A 24,598-nucleotide genomic window follows, 5' to 3' on the forward strand; every position below is an offset into this window, starting at 1 on the left:
AGAACACTGTCGCCCTACCATCCTGACAGTGTGGACCTTGCAGGATGAGCCCTCATTGGATCACTTGAAGGGAAGCCCAGGGGACATTAAAGGTTATGGATTGTTGGCTGCATTACCCCAAAGATTACTATCTTCAGAATTATGTTTTAAAGGGAGAAAAAGAGTAAAGAGTTTTCCCACATTTTTCATTTTGTAATGTTATGTGTATGTTTTTGTGTGTTAAAAAGGGAACTTCTTATAATCTCTTAAAATACTTTAGGGCTAGCAGATTACAGGTTTTTGGACTGCTATAGGCCTATCAGCCCTGAAAGCAAGAATTATTCAAATCTTGTGATTAATGGACTTAAAAAATGTTAACTTACACATTTGAGACCTGATCACACCCTAGGGATTTATTTGCTTATGAAAAGTCAAACTATAAATTACAATATTGCAGAATAACTTCCACTTCATCATATTAGTTTTACCATTCACTTCACAAAGTGATTTGTAAAATTTTGCAATACCTAAAAAACTATATTACAAAAGGTACTTAAATATAGATGAGAAAGATAATAATGTAATATACTACATTACAAAAAGGTACTTAAATATAAATGAGAAAGATAGATGTTTGTCTTCTCCTTTTGATGTTGATATTAAATAAAAGATGGAATGTTTTTATTTAAAACCAACCCCTCATTCCCCGCCCCCCCCAACACAATATAAATAGCAATGTGAACAAAGGCTTCCTTTAAATCTGTTATTCAATTCAAATGTGTGTTAGGAAAAAGGTATATTCTGTGTATAAAATATAACAACCAAAAAACAAAAAGAATTGTAAATAGAAAAATAAAACATGTATAGGAGACAAATATACTGTGTACATAGTTTTAAAATCCCACAAGCGAACACTTGGTCAGAAGGAGAGACTACACATTCATTATTTCAATAATAAGTTCCCAAAGAACAATATTCCAACATGTTAATTTGCCACAATAGATTTACCCATTGAAACAAGTCCATCCATTTTTATCAGAAAGTAACATTTTAACTTTACAATCTAACAACTCAGTTGAAATGAAATTGGGGTTTTTCACACAAGAATCTCAGCAACAGACATTTTTGGATTGAAATGGAGCACCTACTAGCATTCAGTCAGCTCTTAGGCTATGAAACTCCTTTTAAATATCATTTCTTCACACAGTAGCAGGGTCTTAAATGGAAAAGGGCTCTGTTAATTTCCTATTTAAATCACAAGAAGATATTATAGAATTGGTTAATGAAAACATTACTTTTTGAAATCAGTTAAAAAGTTTAAAGTTATGAATAAAAAGTAATGAAAGAAAAGTAGCTGGCTAGGTTTCCCCTCTTCTTTCCAGCGATATGGTAAAAATACAAGGAAAATATTTAACACCTTTTAATTGGGAAATTTTGATTCTCATTTGCTATGGGGCTCCATTTAGAAAAGAAAAGAAAAAGATTTTTGGCTATAGCTTTAGTAAACAGGAGATGATGAAATATTGTCTTCAAGAAATCTTACAACTGAGAATACCAACCTTATCCCATCAATATCATCTACACTCTTCCACAAAGCTTGGCAAATGAGTAACTGAGCCTGTTTTGGTGGAACAAGAGAAGGAAATACTAGGTCCAGCACTGAAACAATGTTATGAGAACAACCAACCAACACAAAACAGTTATTTCTTCTCCTGAATAAAGACATCATGTTTGCATATAGAACAGCTTTTGCGTTATTGCTCTACATAGAAGAATATATTAAAGAAATCATAACAGACTGCACATTACAAACTTAAGGTTCTTTGGTGAAGATGAAAGAAAACAGTATTTGAGCTTTAACAAAAATTATTTCATCCATGTTTGCTTTTATCTATTAATCCGTTGGATCCTCTCACAAAGCAGGGAGAGGTACTGTGTGAGTTTCACCAGGGCCACGATTGCCACACCCCCAGCCATCATACATGTAGGCCAAAAGAGTGAGTGGAACAGCACGTTGGAACTGTAGAGTTTGGTTAGGATGACGCTTTTCTGGTTTCCTTCTGGGTCAGAATAACAAGAGAAATGTTGGTACTTCCTGAAGTTTTCCATGACGATATTCACCAGGGACATGGATTCTTCAAAGTTTTTCTCACATTTAGGTATATAGGAGCACTGTGGAGAATAAGATAAACTGTTATGGAAAGATGGGGTGTGTGTGTGTGTGTGTGTGTGTGTGTGAGAGAGAGAGAGAGAGATCTGTGAACTAACCATAGTGGTTATTCTTTCTACATTCAAAGTGCATTCTAGAAACTCTAAGAAATCATAAATTGATTAAAACAATGTTTTACTGTGGTGAAGATGTTCCTTGATAACTCATCAACATTTTATTTATTTATTTATTTATTTTTTAAAATTTATTTATTTATTTGAAAGAGTTACACACAGAGAGAAGTCTTCCATCTGCTGGTTCATTCCCTAATTGGCCGCAGCAGCTTGAGCTGCACCAATCCGAAGCCAGGAGTCAGGAGCTTCTTCCAGGTCTCCCACCTGGGTGCAGAGGCCTAAGTAATTGGGCCATCTTCTACTGCTTTCCCAGGCCATAGCAGAGAGCTGAATTGGAAGTGGAGTAGCCAGGACTTGAACCAGGGTCCATGTGGGATGCTGGCACTGTAGGTCGTAGCTTTACCTGCTATGCTACAGCGCCAGCCCTTGATATATTATTTAATTATTGATTATACTCATATGATGAGTATGTTCATTGACTTGATGTAATTGTTCCCCATTTTATACATAAGAATTAAAGAGATTCCCAATGGCTTGTTTTTTCCATAGCTAAGTGTGGTAGGTTTTAATTTTCCCCAATTTAACATACTCCTGATTCCAGCTTCTTGCTATATCAGAATATCAACCTTTCCATCTTTTGTCCATATAATATCAAAAGTTTCTGGGTATGATGTTGTGGCATGTGGGTTAAGCCACTACCTGTAACACCAGCATCTCCAATGTGTGCCAGTACAGCTGCTCCACTTCTGATTCAGTTCCCGTAGTATGTCTGAGAAAGCAGCAGGTGGTGGCGAAGTACTATCCACCCACATGGGAAACCCTGATGCAAATCACATGGAAGACCAGGGTGGCGTTCCAGGCTCCTGATTTCAGCTTGGCCCAGCCCTGGCTGTTGTAGCAATTTGGGGAGTGAATTGGAGGATGGAAACTAACTTTCTCTCTCTCATTCTGTTTCTCTCTCTTTCCAACTCTGCCTTTATACATATAAAAGTCACTTTTCTGGGGATGTGACAGTAGTTGTTTAACTCTTTCCCCTCTCTATGGTAACTATTTCTTGATAGGGAAAACAAAGACTCCTGGTTCTCTCTGTAATCTAATGATCAATGTAACTGATTAATGTGAATTAAGTTTGCTTCTGACAAGATCACTGATAATCTATATACTGCTTTAGTATGAATTAGAAAGCTATGCCTTCTCTTCAAAACACTATTTAATTTGGAAAATTAACATAACAAACCTATTTTATGAACAAAACCCTCACATTTTATTGCCACTTACCAATTTGTAAATTGTGATTATAAATACATCTATGACTTTTACAATGTGGCTGCTACTCCTAGAGTTTGTGAGGTGCACAACTTACACGACTGTAAGCTGAGACACAAAGCAGGTAGGCTGTGGGTGACTTTCAGGAACATTGATAAAAGTTTTGGGGATAGGATCCTGGAATTATAGAAAATTTAGACCTATAGATTTCCCAAGATGAAAGTATAAAAAAATAGAGTTTTTACTAATGAAAACTAGCCTTACTCTTTTCCCTGATTTTATTAATGGGCAACCATGCACCTTGTTTTGTCTGCTGAGCTGCAATCATTAGATTATTTTACTATAAACAGCACGAAGGTTTTTTGATTACTTAAGCATGGAGGCTGGGCATGCTGACAGTACTATAAACCATGTGTAAAGTGATATTCTTTTTAGCAGTATCTAGTTGATACCTTTAAATGTAAGCAGGTATGAATGAAGTGAAAACATTCATACATGTGCATAGCCTTTTTTTGGGGCTGGCACCATGGCTCACTTGGTTAATCCTCTGCCTGTGGCGCCGGCATCCCATATGGGCACTGGGTTCTAGCCCTGGCTGCTCCTCTTCCAGTCCAGCTCTCTGCTGTGGCCTGGGAGGGCAGAGGAGGATGGCCCAAGTGCTTGGGCCCTGCACCTGCATGGGAGACCAGGAGGAAGCACCTGGCTCCTGTCTTCGGATCAGTGCAGTGCGCCGGCCGTAGCGGCCATTTGGGGGGTGAACCAACGCAAGGAAGACCTCTCTCTCTCTCTCACTGTCTAACACTATCTGTCAAATAAAAAAATTTAAAAGTATAAATAATAAAATATAAAAATAAAAAAATATATGTACATAGAGCAGGGTGAGGTGCCAGTATGGTATTAAGGTTCTGAAAGTATCTCCAAGGAGCAGGATTTCATAGCAAGTTAATGATGTAGTTCAAAAATTGGCCGACAACTGCCTGAAGCAAATTTCCTATCAATAGATGCCTCTGAACCAAAGGGTGAGGGTGGTATGTGGATCCTTCTTCTTTGCCACCATCTTCAAACATGCTCAAGTCATGCGTTTAAAAAAAGATTTAAAAGATTTTGGAAGCAAAGCATTAACAAAAACAACAACAAACCCAAGGACATCATTTGTGTTTGAATTTAATGTGGGCCAATTTAGATTATAGGTACATAAGAACTCTGTCTATTTTTTGTGCCAAGATCATTTATATTAATAGTTTCAGTGTCTAATAGTACTGAGTTATTGTAATGATCTCTATAAAATGGCATTCCATTAAAAATAGAGTTTTTCCTTATCTTATGCTCTTGTGTGTTGACTTGAGTTAAAAAACCTTTCTTTGAAGAAACGTTTGTTGGCCAAATGGCAACAATTCTATCACTAGGTAAGAATTCTTCCAGGGACTGGTATTGTAGCATAGCAGGTTAAGCTACTGTTTGCAATGTCAGAAACTCATATGAACACTAATTCACGTCTCAGATGCTCCACTTGTGATCCAGCTTCCTACTAATGCTCCTGGGAAAACAATGTAAGATGGCCCAAGTGCTTGGGCCCTTGCACCCATATGGGAGACCCAGAAGAAGCTCCTGGCCCCTGTCTTTGGGCCACATCCAGCCCTGGACTTTACAGCCATTTAGGTGAGTGAACCAACAGATGGAAGATCTTTCTCTCTCTCTCTCTCTCTCTCTCTGTCTCTCTCTTTCACTCTGGCTTTCAAATAAATAAATAACTCTTTAAAAAAAGAATTCTTTCAAATAAAATGGGATTATAGACTGCCTTTAACACCATCTGACAATGCTACAATATAGGAATTGCCTTTTTTTTTTTTAAAGATTTTATTTATTTATTATTAAAAGAGAGTTTCAGAAAGAGAGAGGGATAGACAGATAGAAAGATCTTCCATCACTGGTTCACTCCCCAAATGGCCACAATGGCTGGAGCTGGGCTGATCCAGAGCCAGAAGCCAGGAGTTTCTTCCAGGTCTCCCACTTGGGTGCAGGGGCCCAGGCCCTTAGGCCATCTTCCACTGATTTTCCATGCCTTAAGTAGAGAGCTGGATCAGAAGAGGAGCAACCTGGAACTGAATTGCATCCGTATGGGGTGCAGGTGCCACAGGTGGAGGCCTAGCCTACTATGCCACAGCACTGAACGTAGGGGCTGCTGATTGAAGTTTCAATCCATCAAGGTCTGAATGTGTACTTTTTGTTGGCAGGTTGAGGCATGTTCTACACATGTCTGGACTTAGGTCCTCAGGCCAGTAGCACACATAGGTGCAACAGGCAGATTGCTAGTGAAGAAATGATTATTGCCCTAGTAATATAGCTCTTCATGATCTCATCATCTGCCACTAGATTATTTTTTATTGCCTCTGAAAATTCTACCATATATCACTCTATCTTTTCATTTTATTATTTTTACATTTTTTTCCTGAAATAGAATCAGCTTCTATCTGCTAGTTCACTCCCCAAAGGATTTCAATGCCCAGGATTGGGCTGGGACCAAATTTGAGAGTTGGAAATTCAATCCAGGCCTCCCACATGGGTAGCAGGTACTCCATTTCTTGAGCCATTACTGCTACCTCACAGCATCTGCACTAGTTGATAGCTAGAGTCAAGAGCTGGAGCCAGGTGTTGAACCTAGGCATTCATATATGGGACATGGGTACCTTAACTGGTGTCTTAACTGCTGAGCTAAAAACCCACCTCTACTTTTATTATTGATGAGTCCATTTGTGATAATTAATGTATGAGGTCATATAACAAGCTCCTGACTTGTGTTCAGGAGATCTGGTTGCTGGGTTACTATCTTACTGTAGTCAAGTTATATTGTCCCTCAGAACCAATTTCACTGTATAATGGAGTTAACAGAGCCTTTCTGATTGAGTTTTTGTGAGGATTAAATAGAAAATAAACTGAAAGCCTCAATAAATTTTCATTATCATGTTTTCCTATGGGACTATCACATTTGTCCACATGATCTTTTCTAAAGTCTTTAATCAAGTGCCACCTACTAATATCTAAAACCTCTAAGGAAGACAAAACTACCAACCACGTGTTTTTGCAGGCACAGGCCCATCCAATTACTCTTGTCTCATGTTCTTTAGCTTTTTGCCCTAGATGATTTGCAGTATGTTAAATTCTAAATTAGGATTCTAGGATTCTGTGTTTTTTTTTTTTTTATGGCTTAAACTATAGCTCTGTGTATGTTCTTGAGGCTGGAATGCATTTGGAGTTCAAGTTATTTTAGTATGGTCTTGGAGGATAGTTCTAAATGATTGGTTTACAATACATAGAATGTATGTCAATAAATGATTTTTCCTTTTTAAAAAAAGATTTATTTATTTATTTGAAAAGAAAAGTGAGAGAGAGAGAGACAGAGACAGAGACAGAGAGACAGAGAGGGTTCTTCGATCACTCCCCAAATGGCCACAATGGCTAGAACTAAGCTGATCTGAAGCCAGGAGTCAGCAGCTTCCTCCAGGTCTCCCACGTGAGTGTAGGGGCCCAAGCACGTGGGTCATCTTCCATTGCTTTCCCAGATGCATTAGCAGGGAGCTGGATCAGAAATGGAGCAGCCAGGACTCAAGCCTGTTTTCACAGGTGCATTAGCAGGGAACCGGATCAGAAATGGAGCAGCCAGGACTCAAACTGGCTCAAATCATATGGGATGCCAGCATTGTATGCAGTAGCTTTACCTGCTATGCCACAGTGCCAGCACCATTTTTTTTCTTTTTAAAATGTTTATTTATCTGGAAGGCAGAGTTATATACACACATAGGGAGAGATATAGAGAGATCTTCTATTTGCTGGTTCACCCCCTGAATGGCTGCAGTGCTAAGGCTGGGCTGGGCAGAACCCAGGAGTGAGGAGCTTCATTTGAGTCTCCCTTGTGGGTTCAGGGGCCCAAGGACTTGGGCCATCTTCCGCCTAGGCACATTAGCAAGAATCTGGTTAGCAAGTGGAACAGCAGAAACTCAAAGTGGCATCCATATAGGATGCTGGTGATACAGGTTAACTGCCGCCTGCAACACTACAACGCCAGCTCCAGTGAATCTTCTCTAAGTGATCTACTCTTAGTTGGAAAAACATAATGTAGATTGAGTGGGTAAAAACCCTAGTATATGTAGGTCATTTTTATGGCAGTTTTGGCATATAAAGAGTTAACTTTTAGACTCTGAATGATATAAACACAAAGGAACATATGAGTAATAATTTTATATACACAGTGATGATAAAACTGTTACCATTTTTATCATGTTATTGGCCATTCTTTCTTCTGTGCCTTACATGAATATATAAAGCTACCAAACCTCTAAGGTAGCCAGTCCATGGAAAATAAAGGCTTACATCTCTCTTCCTAATCCAGAGCTTTGTTCATAACTCTTATTGCTTTATGCAATCCATTGGATGCTTTATGGACAGAACCTTCTCTTTTGTATTGAAGAGAGATGGCCCCATGGGCATGACCTTTCTTCTCCCCGCAGAAGAACACTTGTGCTACCAACATTTCCTGATGATCCTTTCCCTTACCCAGACAATGAAGAACTAACAGTTGCATCTTTCCTCCAATTCTTTGCAAAGTGACTGAAAGTTTTCTTTTCTTAGCCTCATGTTGAGGATCTTTTCATTGAGAAAGTTATTTTTATTTTCATGATGGACAGAAGTTTTGAAAAGCTACCTGTTGGATCACTCCACTTGGACATGCTTCACTAGGCATGTCTGAAGCAAAGAATGACAAGACTTCACCCTAAACAGTGAAGATGTGGGGAGGGGGCGGGGCAGTGAGGGGGATTTGGCTGAATAGCCTCACTGACAGTCTCCTTCTCCTTGTGAGGGAAGGAAGGGAAAGAACAGCTTCTCAGGATCATCTCCAGGGAAGGGTGCGTTGTGCATTTATTTTTTCTAAAAAGAGAAGTATCTTATTTCAGAAAGGGTTAGAAGTTTAATGAAATACAGTCACTATCTATTAAATGCGAATTAATACTGTGCCAGTGTGCCAGGCAGTATGATAAATATGGGTGTTAGAAAACATAAACAATGCATGAGAGACAATTAGAGAGAAATGGAGAAGAGAAATGAGAACGAGGGTGGAGTGAAGCCATGGAACAGGAATGTGGCTAACACAGCTTTTAGTAGAGACTGCACCAGCACAGAGCTGGGGCACAAAGTCTTTCAAAGAATTCTTCGGGAATGGGCATGTCCTACATTGCAATGTCTATGAGCTCAACAAACAACACCAAAAACAAACAAAAAGCCCACCATAAAGCAACATTGCCCTTGTGGAGCATTCATTTTGATGCTAGGACCAGATGCAACATCTAGAGTTCACAAGCAGCAAGCATTATGCACACATTTAAGCACATACAGTGTTCCAGACTCTGTGTTCTGTGTCAGAGGGTAGGACAGAATCCCCATGTCCAAGGAATAAAGAGATCACCAGCGGATAGCCTTGGCTTACTCTGGCCCAAATTTTTTGAGTTTTTTGAACACTAGTGATATATAGAGCAGTTGAGAATGTAAATTGGACTTCATTTTCTTTTCCCCTTTGAGATTTCCTGCTCCTTATAATTTTTAAAAGAGTGAATCCCACAAAATTTAGTTTAAATTTATTTATTTTTCAATTTTAGTGTCAACTTGATTTCAGTAAGTGGGACTGTTTGGTAGAAGAAACAAAAGCAGAATTTCTGCTTTACTGCTGCTGATGGCTTTAGTGTCAAGATGATGGTTCCTCTGGAGACAGATTTTCTTTCCCTGTATTTGCTCAAAGTTCTTAAGTCTATTATGGCATTTGTGCTTGATATGGAGTAGAGAAAAAGCTTAAAAGACCTAGGATATCCACTAATGATACAGAAGTGTCCTGGTACCTGGGGTTAACCAACACGCAGAATAGACTAAACCATGCGGTGGAGCCATGGTGAGTTGTATATTTAATATGACCTGGACCCTTCACCATGGCCCATTTTCTTGCCAATTGGGAAGGATAGATTCCATGTCCCAGCTTTTCTTCTTGATGTTCAGAAACAGCAAGGCTTACGTAAGCCTCTTTATGACCAGATTTAAGGTGCTAATTATGAAGGTGTCAGAAATTAAATTTCAGGGCATATTCTCCCTTTGAGCCCAGTGTTCTCCTTTTTCAGTGTGTTTCTAGCTGATATATTTGGTGTAATCTGCTCCTGAATGGACATCTTTGACCTTCCTCAAGGTTGCACAGAATCACTCAGAGATAATTCTTGCACATGACCTTTCCCTGACTTTCAGTACCTCTTGTGACTGATGGAAAGGCACATACTCCCTGTTTACACAAATTTAACATTTTATAGAACTTGGAGTTTTCAGAGCTCTTTTCAAAGATAACAAATTGATTAACATGTAATGCTTGTACACCTTTTATGGGGAACAGAGTGGTATTGAAAATATTTATATAGCATAAATGAATCAAATTAGGTGGTCAGCATCTGTATCACCTCACCTTTTTACCAGCTCTTCTTTTCTAGTTCATTTTGTAGGATGTAACATGTTTGTGACCTGTAGTCATAAGAACACTAGAAACTGTTACTTTTGTCTGTGTTGTGGTGCATGGTTGGTATACAACTTCCTTTCTCCCACCCTTCCCAGACTCTAGTTGCGACTCTTCTAAGTTCAAATTTATTTTTTTAACAGCCCATAAAAGAGGACATGCAATGCTTATCTTTCTGTATGTTTTTTTTCACTTAACATGTCTTCCAGTTCCATTCTATTGCCTTTATTTTTCAAGAGGAAAAAGTTTCACTCTGTTATATGTAGCATGATGAAGTAAAGTGACTTAAATTCTAATTCAGCCCTAAAGTGACTTAAATTCTAATTCAGCCCTAATTAGTGGGGTATGACTTTGGGAAAGTTGTTTCATTTTCTGGACTCAGCTTCATTATTGTAAAGTGAGGTATAGTAGTGGTATTTAACACATGGGGTTGTTGAATAATTGAATGGTAAGTACATGTAAAATGTTTAGTACTTTACAGTACCTAGTACATTAAAAACTTCTGATAATATTTGGCTGCTAGCTCAATTCACAGAAGCTACGACATGGAATAAACCCAGAGGTCTTTCAACTGAAAACTGGATAAAGAAATTATGGTATATGTATACCATGGAACACTACACAGAGGTTAAAAAATTGAAATCCTGTCATTTGCAACAAATGGATGCAACTGGAAACCATTATACTTAGTGAAATAAGCCAGTTCCAAAAAGGCAAATACCATATGTTCTCCCTGATTTGTGGTAATTAATAGAGTACCTAAAAGGCAATCTATAGAAGTGAAATTGACACTTTGAGATCTGATGATTTTGAACACCCTTTGTCTCAACTGTTGAACAGGTTTTTTTCACACTATTTGTTGAATTCTTTACTTATGTGTGTAGAGTTATGTGTGTAGAGTTAACTGAAAATAGATCTCTGTAAAAAATAAAAATGGGGATAGGAGAAGGAGGAGGAAGAAGAGTGTGAGTGCAGATGGGAAGGAGGATAGGGTGGGAAGAATCACTGTGTTCCCAAATTTGTGTGTATGAAATTTGTGAAGTTTATAGACTTATGGCCCAGGATTTCATGCAAATGCAGGCAGCTTTGCATGATCCTCCAGTGTAATTGTAAAAAAGATAAATAACCCATTAAAAAGTACTTGCTTCCTCCCCCAAATTTGACTGCTATTGTTTTGGGGTAAGGTTTTAATCAGGATTAAATGAGATGATTTTTATAAATTTTTTAGCATAGTGATGGGCACATAATATATAGTAGACACTTAATAAATGCTGGGTCTCTCATGTTTCATTTACATTCCCAACTTCACTTTATTTTCTTCCTTTATATCCTTACCCTATAAATGCTATGTAGAGAATTTATAATTCTATTTGCATAAGATTTTAGGATCTCACAGATGCCAAGTACAAAGCTAAATTAAGTTTAAGCACTGATCTGTCAGTGTTTGGAAACAATTTTAGTTGTTGTAACTGGAGCAGGAAGGATGCAAGTTATCCATTGGGCAGTTTCTAGGGATGCTGCAAAACAACAAAAAGGACAGGTCCCTACCTCGCCCTCACAGCCAACAGAGAATTCTCTTACCACAAATGTGAGTAATGCTCAGGTTGATAAACTGAGGTCTACATATATTTTCTGGGTTTAGGGAACCCATAAGGCTTTGGAATGGGTGGCAAAATGAGGGGTAATGCTCATTTTGTCTATTGTAGTGTTAAGCAATTGGCTAATTTATGTGAATACTATAAATAGTTTAGCTATTTGGAATCAATAATTTATGTAAATATTATAAATAATTGGCTAATGTATGGAACTTACTTTTTACTAAATGTGCATATATCTTTCTCATGATAGTTTTATATAAAACTTTTACCAAATATATGGTATGTACTATATACCAAAGAATGTATCTAGTTTCATGTTTTGTACAAAACTATTTTGAATCTACCCTCAAAGCAGATGGCATGTTTTGAGAACCACTGGTGAGTAAAAACAGACTTAAACTTTTGAAGGAGGTCAGAGTTGAGGAATACACAAGCAACAGCTATAGGATGCTATAACGATTCTAGTGACAGCCTTGTAGCCAACAGTCAAGGGCCCTTGAGCCCACTTGTAGCTCCCAGAGACCATTAGTGAGCTGCCTGCTGCATGACAGCATGCCAGCTTATCAGCTTAAGCAGCTTTGACTGTGCTGTTGACAAGAGACTAGGCACTGGGTTTAAAGGCTAAAGAAAAAAAAACATGAGAGATATGAAAATTTAAAAACAAAACCCTTTTGAATGTCTTTTTGCAAAGATACAGACAGCTTAATTGATGTCCTTTTGCCTCCTGTTGTTGCAGATCAAATGCTGTCAGTAGTTGCCTCATGAATCTCAACAAAATAGTGCTTATTTCTTGGTAACTATGAGGAAGGCATTATTTTTGGTGAGCTTGGAGGAGGATATCAGAAAGGGGAGGCTGACACTGAGAATATTTCTTTTTTATTTTTGACTCAGAATATCCTGAATATTACTCACATTGCACAAAGATGGTTGAATGACTTTCTGACGTGGAGATAGGAGTACTTTCAGTATGCATAATTCTGATTCAGAGCAAAGGCAGGCTACCCAGAAAGTGAAGAATTGAATTGTTGGGCTACGAAGGTGAGCCAAGGGGTTGCTGCCTTTCCCCCTGGGAACACTAGCTAATTGTGAGGGGTGCTGTGGGCCCAAGGGGCTGCATTGCATTTTTGAGAACTTTGTACAGCTATGGGCAAGCACTGTCCTTGAGACATATCCTGGGGGTCCCTGATGATCCCCACATTCACTGTGGGTTGGGGCTCTGAAAGGTTGCACCCTAAGAATAATGATTAGCTTGAAGTAGACAGGTCCTCACAGGAACTGAAGTTCAGATTTGAATTCAGATTATAATTGAGGAAGTGGGAATGTGGTAATCCTGAATGGCTTGTGCCCCAGGGGCCTAGCAAAGCAACTGGAAACAATTTTTGAAAAGCATGATATCATGTCATATTCCTGGACTTAAAGTTATTTTTATAAATATACTTGCAGATATGGTTTCTATCACCTAATAAAAAATAATCAGAGCATTCAAGACAACATAAAAAATAAACAAGATAAGATATTGAAATCATCAAAAAACTTAAAAATATAATTTTACTTAATTTAAAAATTTACTTGAATAGCAGGGAGATATAGAAAGACAGATGATAGATAGATAGGTAGAAAGATAGAAAGTTAGAAAAAATGTTATCTTCTATCTGCTCCCCAAATGCCCACAACATCTGGGGCAGGGACAACCTGAAGCCAGGAGCCTGAAACTCCAGGTTGGTCTCAGACAATGTGCTTGAGCCATCAAGTAGCTGAGTCATTACCTATTGCCTCTGAGGGTGTACACTGGTAGGAAGCTAGAATCAGAAGCAGAGGTAGGACTCAGACACAGGCACTTTGATTTGGGGTGTGGGCAAGTGGCATCTTAATTGCTGTACCAAATGCCTGCCCCTATAAGTTTACTTTTTATATTGAAGATCTAAAAAAAATAAGAAATAGAAAGTTGCAGGGCACTGCAAATGGTAAAACAAAACACAAATAGACATTTTCTAAAAAATATAGAATTTCTAAAATTTTCTAGAATTGAAAATATAGTAAGAAAAAGTAAGAACTTAATGAATGAGTTTAATAGTATATTTTTTGAAGTTGAGGGAAGAATTGCTGAACTAGAAGCTAGGTACATATCTAGAATGAAAAAGAGACGAAGGAAGGGGAAATATTGAAGGGAGAATACATGCATGGGAGACAAAGTGAGAAAGCCTAGCATATGGCCCCTTGGAGTCCCAGAAGTAAAAGAGGGAGACAATGTTTGATGAGATAGTGACTGAGAACTTTCTAAAATTGACAAAGAACCTTAAGGAACAGGAAAAGAATCCCTGGGACACTGAAAGAAAGGCTAAAGAAAAATAGCTGCACATTTTGGCATAGAATAGTTAAATTGTAGAAAGCCACAGAAATTAATATTTAAAATAGGTCAAGATTACCTTCACAGAAGCAGCTATTAGGCTGATGCTTGATGTCTGAATAGTAACAATGCTTACCAGAAGACAATGGAAGTAAAATAATTGCCAATTTAGAGTTTTGTACTCATTGAATGTATACTTCAAGAATGAAAATGAAATAAAAATATTTTCAGAAAAATGAAAACTGAGAACATTCTTTGGAGCATCTGCAGCAGTAAAATAAATACTAATTAGAGAGTACTCTTTGAGCCATAGAAAAATGGTCCCCAGATGGAAGATCAGAGATACAGAAATGAATAATAATGGAAACAGGGAAATACAGGGACCCGTGTCAATTTGTATTTATTTTATGCAGCAATAATAATAGTGTCTACATGAGCTGAAAGTATATAGAGAGGAAAAGTGACAATACTATGTAAGCTGGGAAAAGAAAAAATGGAGTTAAAATGTTCTAATGTTCTTGACTACAAGTTGTAATTTCTAGGATGAACATTAAAAAATTAGTAACATATTAGAAAACTTTTGAGAAAACAGGATGAAATGGGATAATAAAAATAATCCAGTGAGGAAAGGATAATCTTTTTAATAATGGACTGGAGCAAGTAGTTGTCTATGTGAAAAAAACAAGGCTAAAGAAACCAAGGAATTTGACCCCTAAATAATCAATCCAAGGCAGATTGCATTCCATTGTGAAAGGAATGACTTTATGACCTCGGGGGAGGTAAAGATTTATCAAACAGAACAATGAAAGCACTAAACCAAAAGAAATGGTCACAAAATTTGGTGTCACTGAAATTAGGAACTTCTTTTATTGAAAAACATCATTCATAGAGTGAGAAGGTCACACAATGAATGGGAAGAGAGATTTGCAACACCTATAACCAACAGAGGTTTGTATTTAAAGAATTCCTACAATGAATATGAACAAAAATTAATCCAATAGAAAAGTGGGCAAGAAAATTGAACACACATTGCAAAAAGAGGATATTGAAGTGTTCAATAAATCAGTGAAAAAAGGCATTTGGCTAACATTATTTACCAGAACCACAAGGAAATATCACTACATTAGCTACAATTAAAGTTATAAATGATGCTAAGTGTCGGTGCAGATTTGGAGCAATAATAACTCATACTCACAGGTTGGTGGGAATGTAAACTGGTATAAGCATTTTGGAAAAACCATTTGGTATTATTTATTAAACTTCTTGAGATGTATACTCTATGATCTAGATGGCCCATTTCCAGGTTTCTACCTGACAGCACACAACCTGTGTGTGGTTGTGCATCAAGAGTCATATGCAGAATATTCATAGAATTTTATGTAATAGTTCCATACTAAAGATAACTCAAAATGCCCATCAACAGGGTGAAAAAACCATCTGACATATTCATACAATAGGATATTTTCCAATTTATGGATGGACTATGACCAAATGGAATGAATCTCACACATATAATGCTGTGAGAAGAAAACAAAATGTAAATGAAAATATTCTGTATGAATCCATTTATATACTTTAAAAAATGAAGCAAAACCAGACTATAGTATTTAAGGATGTATGTTTAAGTGCTACAATGACAAAGAAAAATAAGAAAATATTTGTCTTAGTAGTCAGGATAGTTGCTATTTTTGGCAGGGAGCAGAGACTATAGTTACTGAGAGGGGTCATAAAAGATATTTTAGGGATGCTGGAAATGTTTTATTTCTTTATTTTGTGGTGATTTACATAGAGGACTCTCTTTATAATAAATATTTTTTCATCCCATGCATGTTACAGCATGTATGTCATAATTTACATTTAAAACTGGTTGTGCAAATAAACCAAATAATGACTTAGAACCATACTGAGGGACAGTTAGAATTCTGATCCTAAATATATAACTGGGACTTTTATGGTAACTTCAGTTCCTGTTTATAGGCTAAATAATGCATTCACAGAGCTGTACTGATAAAATGTCAAAATCAGGACATGGAAATATGTTCCATTTTTGATGCTTATTCAACTTTGGCCACTTTCCAATTCCTTAAAGATCTGAATTTTATAGGCATTTGTCATTACAGGTCAACTTTGATTTAAAAATCTGACTCGAGGGAAGGTCTTGAAATACAAACACTCTGTGAGAGAGCTAAGCCTTACATAACTTGAAGCACAGGCTCAGAACTGTGCTTGTGGCTACTACAAATGAAAGCAAATCAGAGCAAACATTTTCAAACAACATTCTCTGAAATATTCACTATGTTGAGTTCTCAGAGATATTTGTAATACTTTTTTTCAAGTTACTGCCACCAAAATGCAGGGTGAGTTTATTTTGTGTCAATATACCAAAAATACATCATCCTACTTGTTCCTCATGTTCTAGTATTGAAACTCTCAGCCACTGAATTATTTTGATAACTGTTAAGATTTACAGTTAAGTGCTAACAATTACAGTGAAATTTTTTATAAAACAGATTCGAGTTCATGATGGTTGTACCCTGTCTTGGTATATGAGAGTCTTGTGGACATTTAAATTGCTGCCATAAATCTAAAACTCAATGCAGTTAACTTAAAATTGGTACCAGTGAGTTGGTTCTATTGATACTTTACTGATCATTTCAGATGTTATAAATTTCAGTGTTATGTAGATATAATAATTGTTTGTTAAGATCTACTGGATGGACTTGAATATATACTGATGTGAGGTTTTCAAAAATTTTTATTTATTTTTGTTTTATTTGGAAGGGAAGGAGGGAGGGAGAGAGAGAGAGTTAGAGAGAGAGAGACTCACACTGGTTCACTCTCTAAATGCCTGCAACAGCCAGGCTGGGTCAGGTTGAAGCCAGGAGCCTAGACTCAATCTAGGTCTCCCACATGGGTGGCAGGCATCAACTGTTGCTTCCCAGGTTGTGCATTAGCGGGAAGTTTGATCAGAAGTGCAGTAGCTAGGACCCTAACTAGGCACTTGGCTATGGAATGTGATTGTCCCCAGTGGCAACTTGACTGCTGCACCAAATGCCCTATATGAACAGCTAGAAACACAAATATGAAGAAACACACACACACACACAAAATGTGCATGGGTTAAATTTTCTGACCTAGCAACGAGGTAACTTGTCTTTTTAGAGACCAGGAAACTGTACATAAAAGTCACATTATTAATTAATTAATAATAGATCCCTTTTTAAAATATTTATTTATTTATTTGAAAGGCAGAGCCACAGAGAGAAAGAGGCAGAGAGAGGGAGGCAGAGAGAGGTCCTTCACTTGCTGGTTCACTCCCCAGATGGCCACAACAGCTGGAGCTGAGCCAATCTGAAGCCAGGAGCTGGGAGCCAGGAGCTTCCTCTGGGTCTCCCACATGGGTGCAGTGGCCCAAGGACTTGGGCCATCTTCCAGTGCTCTCAGGCCACAGCAAAGAGCTGGATCAAAAGTAGAGCAGCTGGGTCTCTAACTGGCGCCCACGTGGTATGCTGGCATCACAGGTGGCAGCCTTACCCACTCACAGTGCTGGCCTTGCACATTATTAATTTACAATGTCTTCAGAAAAACAAAAACACACTTTTACCTCCTGATTCCCAGGTACGTGACAAGTACTTTTTTTTTTTTTTTTGGCTTACACATTTCTAAAGTTTTATTTCTTTGTTTGAAAATCAGAGTTACATAGAGAAAGGGAGAGATGCAGAGATATCTTCCATTCACTGGTACACTCCCCGGGTGGCTACAATGGCCAGGATGGGTCCAGGCCTAAGCCAGGAGCCTAGAATTCCATCTGGGTCTTCCATGTGGGTGGCAGGGGACCAAGCACTTGGGTCATCTTCCACTGTTTTTTCGAGGCCATTATCAGAGATCTGGGATCAGAAATGGAGCAACAGGTATATGAACTGATGCCCACATGGGATGCTGGCAGTGCCACAATGCCAGTCCAGGCTTATATGTTTCTAACTGAGCTGCTGTATACTAGCTTTGAAAGACCCAGTCTATTTGTGCGTAGACATAATGCATTTATATTTACTGATTCCACTTATCCAAATGGAAGTTAAGGTTAAATCTGCACTACAAAAAAACGTGGGACTGACTTGTCCATAGTTGGCACAGAAAACAATATTTCCTAGGCAAGAGTCAAATAGCAAGTTCTGGGAATGCAAGAAGCAGGGCCTGCTTCCTGCTACTATTTTTCCTTTGAAATGCTGGCAAAGTGGAACTTGAGAGAGAGAGAGAGAGAGAGATGGAGGGATGAATGGGTGAAGCTCTGTGGAGGTGCTTGAAATGCAGTGTGCCATGCTCCTACCTTCTGATTGATTTTCATTGTCTCTTCATTGTGGTAGAGAAGGAGCTTTTCCCCAGATGAAGTCAGGTTAACATACACCTGGAGGCAGGGATACTGAGAGACTTTCCAGCATTCTGAACCGCAGCTGAACGAGCAATTAAATGTTTCTGTGATGGATGCATTCAGCAAGGTGCATTGAGATTCTTCAGTCCAAACACTGCAGAGAGAGAGGGAGAATAAACAGAGGCCCAGGAGCTAGAGAGGAGGAAAGTGTGATGGGGGGGGGGGATCATTTCTCAGTTCTTGAACCTGCAAGGTCTTTTCCATATTATCTATAATATGATATATTTGTGTAAAGTGTACACCTTTGAATGGAGTAGCTTTAGGCAAACTGCCATGCAACTTGGACAAACTTTGGTTCCTAAGAACTTTTTCTTTCTTTCTTTTTTTTTTTTGACAGGCAGAGTTAGACAGTGAGAGAGGGAGACAGAGAGAAAGGTCTTCCTTCCATTGGTTCACCCCCAAAATGGCCTCTACGGCCGGTGCGCTGCACCAATCCGAAGCCAGGAGCCAGGTGCTTCTCCTGGTCTCCCATGGGGTGCAGGGCCCAAGCACTTGGGCCATCCTCCACTGCCTTCCTGGGCCATAGCAGAGAGCTGGACCGGAAGAGGAGCAACTGGGACAGAATCCGGCGTCCCAACCGGGACTAGAACCCAGGGTGCAGGCGCCGCAGGTGGAGGATTAGCCAAGTGAGCCACGGCACTGGCCCCTAAGAACTCTTTCAATGACTTCCAATAGATTTAGATTTTTGCCAGTGCTTGATTTAAGAATTTTTCTTATTCAATTCACTGGTAAGTGTAAGCCATGTTTTAAATATCATAATGCATTCTCGTCCCGTATTCTGTAGTGTAAGAGTCTTCTTGCCATGCTCGGGCCTTAGGTCTGTACTTCATGCTTGAAAGTATTTTCGTCATTGAAAGGACTCCATACTTTCTCCATGTCAACTTGCACCCCAGCCTATTTTTAGGCAGAGACTGTGAAAGGGAACGGGGGAAGGAGATGGAAGAAGAGTGGGGGGCCTTGGAGTCCAACTTGGCAGATGGAAGGACAGTGACACTGAACCTTAAGGTCTTTCTAATGAGGGAGAGAAGATAACTTAGCCCTGTGATTTCACCAAGAGTAATCACTTATTTCATCCTTTCACCCTCATGGGTGCTTTACATCAATTATCTTCTTTTATCCTCTCAACAGCTCTACAAGTTGGATATTAATGTCTTTTACAGGTGAGTGAACTGAGGGTCAGAGAAATCAGGTAACACACTCAAGGACACATAGCTAGTAAGTGATAAAAATTGAGATTCTACCCAATCCTGATTTCCTTAGGGCCTAGATTCATTCTATTGTGCTGGGCCGCCTTTCCAGGAACAGAGAGGAAAAGATAGCATTCTACACAGACTAATGGATTCATAAGGATGCCCCAGGACCTCTCAGCTGGACAGATTCCAGCTGCCCATTGGCCAACTTTCATTTTAAAATACTTTTAATTTTATGATCAAAGTGAGCATTTGTAATTAGGAAGTAACATACCAGCTATCAATGTTTTGCCTCTGGACATAGCTGATTACCCTAATGATGGGAAAACAACATGTTTTCTTTGCAGATTAACATCCTTTCCTTTCGCTGGGCAGGCATCCTGACCCTTTACAGGTATGAAGTTTTATGCCAGAGGCAAACACTAGGCCAGACCCCCCCTCTACTTTGGCAAATTGTATTTTCCTGGAGCACGGATGGTCATATTTTGCTTATACGATGAGGGAAAAAAAGGGTTTTGATGGCGTTAAGCAGATGTGAGGATCTGAGCGTGGTTTTAGAATCAGCAAACACTTGGGGCCTGAGGCTCTGTGCTTTCATTGAGAGGAAGCCCAGCTGAAGTCCATCAGAGGAAAAGAGCAGATCAGCCCCAAATGTGAAAGACGATGCCTTAATTTTGGCAAATTACTGTATTTCAGTGAGACTTGCTTCCAAAATGAAAGTATTAATTTAGATGGAGAAACGAATGTCACAGACCAGTTAGATTTTCTTTTAGATTGAAACCTCAATTTTTCATTTGAAAGTGTCTTGTTCTTTTCAGCTTGAACCACCATGAGACTTTCCCCTATTAGTCACAGCAGTGCTGGGCTCACCTGTGTTTAAATTGTCCAATTTCTGGACATCTGTTAGCTAGAGATGCTGTTGGGATTTATCACATGGCTTAATCAGAGAGGATGTACATCTCCCTCACTATTTAGATGCCTCCCTATCTATTCAGTAAACCTAGGGCAGCTATTAAGATGAAAATAGTTCAAAATCTGTTATTTTTGAAATTTGTTGCATAGCAGTATTTTTAAGCGTTGATAGCATATCAGAATCAAATGGAAACTCTAAAAGATATTGGTGACTGAGTCACCCAATCTTCTGGAGGTGGTGGTACAGCAGCATTACAAGAAGTTTCTGAGGAAACTGGAATGTACGCTTGAGAGTTCCTGATGTGGAACATGATGGAGGGGTGGGTAGTATGGAAAAATAATGAGGGAGAAGAATGGAATAGATGTGAAATATCACGAGAGGCTCTGCCCTGAGCAGGATGTGGCTTTGACTCTTAGCTCTGCCGCATGATACAGTTCTCTGACATGGGGCAAATTACATTTCTCCTGAGCCTTAGTTTGCCATTTTTATAATGAATATATTCATACTCACCTTCTAGGGTGGTTGTGAGAACCACTTATTCATATTTACCATCTGGTCTCTGTGTAGGAACAGCCCTGCACACATCATAGGCAGTCTTTACACAGATCTGAATTTATTGCTACTACTAGATATCATTATTGAAAAATAGGGTGCCAGGTACTTCCAAAAGTTCTGATTAGGAAGGAAGGGATGGAAGACGACCTTGGGGTTGCTTATGTGATAGGGGAGGGGAGAGTAGAGGGGAGCAGAGCAGTGCCCTTCTCCTCGCCCAGCCTTACCTCTGCAGGTAGGAGCGCAGCATTGTGATGCCCAGCAGAAAGTACATCATGATGGAGCACACCATCATGGCCAGTCCCAGGAGGATGGCCCGGTCCTCTCCTGCTTTCAGTGCTGTGACTGTTTTCCTTTTATCCAAGAGGTCGTGGTCCCTGATTTTTTGGTAAATGTTTCTGAGATTGAAAACAATACAATCTTACATGAAGTTCACAGTAAATCATCATATCTTTAGAGAGCAACTTTCTGCCAGTGCCTTCCTAGGGTTCAGAGACCTAGAGGACCCCTCAACTCTCCTTAATGCAGCTGGATCCCTGTGTGTGACCACAGCCTCCCAGCATGCACGCTCAAGCATGTGTGCACACATACACACACATGCATGTACCCACAAATACATGTACACATGCGTGTGCATGACCCTGAGCAGACAAGCCACCCCTCCTTGGGGCCATGTTGAATTAGAAATTAATTTTTCTTCTTTCCAATTCTAAAGAAAGAAATCAATCTCTTCAATTCTCTCAATAATGTATTGGATTTGTTGACTTTACTGTTTAATGTTGAGTTGATCATCACTGATCTTTTTATACTTGCTGAATACCCAAAGGAGCATTAATTCAAATAAGTGGCAGCATGTATCAGGAATCTACCAGCTCAATCACTTAGTTATCAGTAGTGTCAGAAAGAAGTTATTTTGGTTAGTATTTTTCTCAAGCACAGGGTGCTTAAGGCTCTATGAGCTTGGGATTTATAAACAATGAGAAAAAGTGGAGCAGTGACCCAGTCTTCTTTTCTTTATGTGTAAACACTTGAGTGAGTTTGAAAAGTGTCAGTAAAATCAAGACCACAGCCCATAGCTTTGGACAGTTTTACTAGTTTTTTTTTTTTTTTAAATTTCAGAGCAGTAATATAAGGTAAGAAATAACATGAGGTTTGAATCAAACTGTCTCTTGCATTCAGACCCTGATTTCATACTTACTAATTGCGTGATCAGTGTTGTCTTAGCTTTTCTGATTCCCAGTTTCTATTAAAAGTTGAAATCACATGTAAATTCATTGTAGGAGTGGACATTTAGTCTAGTGGTTAAGATGAGAATGCCACATGAGAATGCCTAGGTTCAGTGCCTGACTCTGGCTCCTGATTCTAGGTTCTCACCAATGCAGGTCTTGTGGGGGCAGCAGTGATATCTCAACTAGTTAGATTCCTGCCACCCATGTGATTGACCTGGGCTGTGTTTCCAGCTCTGACCCTGCCCAGACTGCTGCAGGTATTTGGGAAGTGAACCATTAGATGGGGATGCTTTCTCTCTCTCTCTCTCTCTCTCTCTCTCTCTCTCTCTCTCTCTCTCTCCCTCTCTCTCTCCCTCTCCCTCTCCCTCCCTCTCCCTCTGTCTCTCAAGTAGTTTTTTTTTTTAATATTTATTTTATTTTTTTGAAGGTAGAGTTACATAGAGGGAGAAATAGAGATCTTCCATCCTTTGATTCACTCCCCAAATGGTTGCAACAGCCAGAATTAGGCCAGGCCAAAGCCAGGAGCCAGGAACTACCTCTGGGTTTCTCAGTGGGTGCAGGGGCCCAAGGACCTGGACCATCCTCCATTGCCTTCTCAGGTGTACCACGGGAGCTGGATTGGAAGTGGAGCAGCTGGGACTTTAATCTGTTCTCATATGAAATGCTGGCATTGCAGGCAGTGTCTTAACCTGGCACACCATAACACTGGCTCCTCAAATAAGTTTTTAAAAATTTAAAATCCATTATAATACTGAAATGAGCTGATACAAGTCAATCACTAGGAGAACAACTGATGTAAGTACTTCATAAAATGTTCCCATTCAAAAGTGGGGCAGGGACTTACAGCTCAATGTTGAAAGCATCAGAATATCCTAAAATTGCTACTATTCTCTGAAGAATTTCTAAAAGATATAACGCCAAGGAAATGAATAGCGTATAAAGCTTAGGAATGGAGGCCTGGATTTCAAACAAAGTCTGGAAGGGACTGGAAACTGCAGTGCTGGGTGCATGGGGAAATGCGTGTGAAGTCTGGGTAGGAAGGCCCTGTTCAGGAATCCTGGTGAGGTAGGTGACCAAGAAACAGCTCAGCAGCTGATCTCTCATTTCTGTTTTGAGGAGGGAGTGCTGGTTTGTGGGGCTGTGGGCGATGGGAAGTCACTAACCTCTTGGTCCTGGAAACAGGACACACTGAGTACTGCAAATGGAGAAACTCAAGTCATTTTTTTTAGCTTCAGGCAAAAAGTCAATATGCACAAAAATAGTTTCAGATTTTCCCTTAAAATTTTTATCACCATCACTTTTATTGCTTTGGAAAGGAACCAGAGAAGAATGCAATGCAGAACTATGCAGGGAAGGGAGGAGATGCCTGCTTTTTGTACAATTCTGTGCATGTTCATTGCTTATATTTAGCTCTGTGTTCCAGGATGGCCTTACTGGTGCTTAGGGCCAGTGCCTATTCTGATTGGCTCATCCATTTTGGGATGGTTGTTAGATATTTTGATTCCTTATAAAGATGTGAAAATATTTTTAATATATTTTATATTTTTCTAAAATAATTTTAGGTACAGTAATTATTAATCTAGTTATCAGCGTACAAAATTAACTGATCAGCTTGATATTATTATTATTATATTATTATTATTCTAAAGTCCTCTTCATGAGCTACTTCATCCAAATCTTGCTCTTTCTTTGAGAAGTAGACCTGTTATAGGAGGAATCATAGCTAAGTAGAAATCTTTGTTCATGATCTTTCACAGCCATGTTCTTCCTCGCTTCCTCTGACCCTCACTCACTCTTGCTCATTTCTAGAGATTCAAAGAACTCATATTTCCATTTCTCCAACTCCCAAGCCCAGTGCCTCTGGTTTAGTGACTGTTCTTCCTTTGACTTGCATAAACCAGCAGTCATCTACTATCGAAGTTTCCTTATTTGTTTTTGAGACTTTTTTTTGAGATTGTAGCATTTGCAGCAAATCTCTTTCAAAGTGACCTTATGCATAAAAGCATAAGTGCCTGTTAGCAGTCAAAGTCAGTGGGCAGGCAGACTTCTGGAGTAGGAAGAGACAGGTAGAGACTGAATAGTTTCAAAGACCTATTGTAAAATGATAATCAGATGTCACTTTGCTAATATTATTTATTTCTTTTTTTTCTTTTTTTTCTTTTTTTAAATTTTTTTGACAGGCAGAGTGGATAGTGAGAGAGAGATAGAGAGAGAGATAGAGAGAGAGAGAAAGGTCTTCCCCTTTGCCGTTGGTTCACCCTCCAATGGCCGCCA

General features: G+C 39.0%; 1 protein-coding gene across 2 annotated transcripts in view; it reads right to left on the bottom strand.

The window, feature by feature from the left end:
• Positions 1–371: 371 nt before the first annotated feature.
• The window catches only part of KCNMB2 (potassium calcium-activated channel subfamily M regulatory beta subunit 2), a 286,278-nt gene continuing 262,051 nt past the window's right edge, over positions 372–24,598 (bottom strand). Inside the window, exons 3-5 of one of the 2 annotated variants that reach the window (XM_008266532.4) lie at positions 21,323–21,493; positions 18,339–18,534; positions 372–2,151 (exon numbers count right to left, since the gene is read on the bottom strand). In XM_008266532.4, the coding sequence (XP_008264754.2) occupies positions 1,867–2,151; positions 18,339–18,534; positions 21,323–21,493 (652 nt within the window). In that variant the 3' untranslated portion in view covers positions 372–1,866. The remainder of the gene's footprint in view (positions 2,152–18,338; positions 18,535–21,322; positions 21,494–24,598) is intronic. The other variant, XM_051818791.2, reaches the window with a different exon arrangement.

The sequence above is a fragment of the Oryctolagus cuniculus genome, chromosome 4 (assembly GCF_964237555.1).
Source record: "Oryctolagus cuniculus chromosome 4, mOryCun1.1, whole genome shotgun sequence".
NCBI classification, from domain to species: Eukaryota; Metazoa; Chordata; class Mammalia; order Lagomorpha; family Leporidae; genus Oryctolagus; species Oryctolagus cuniculus.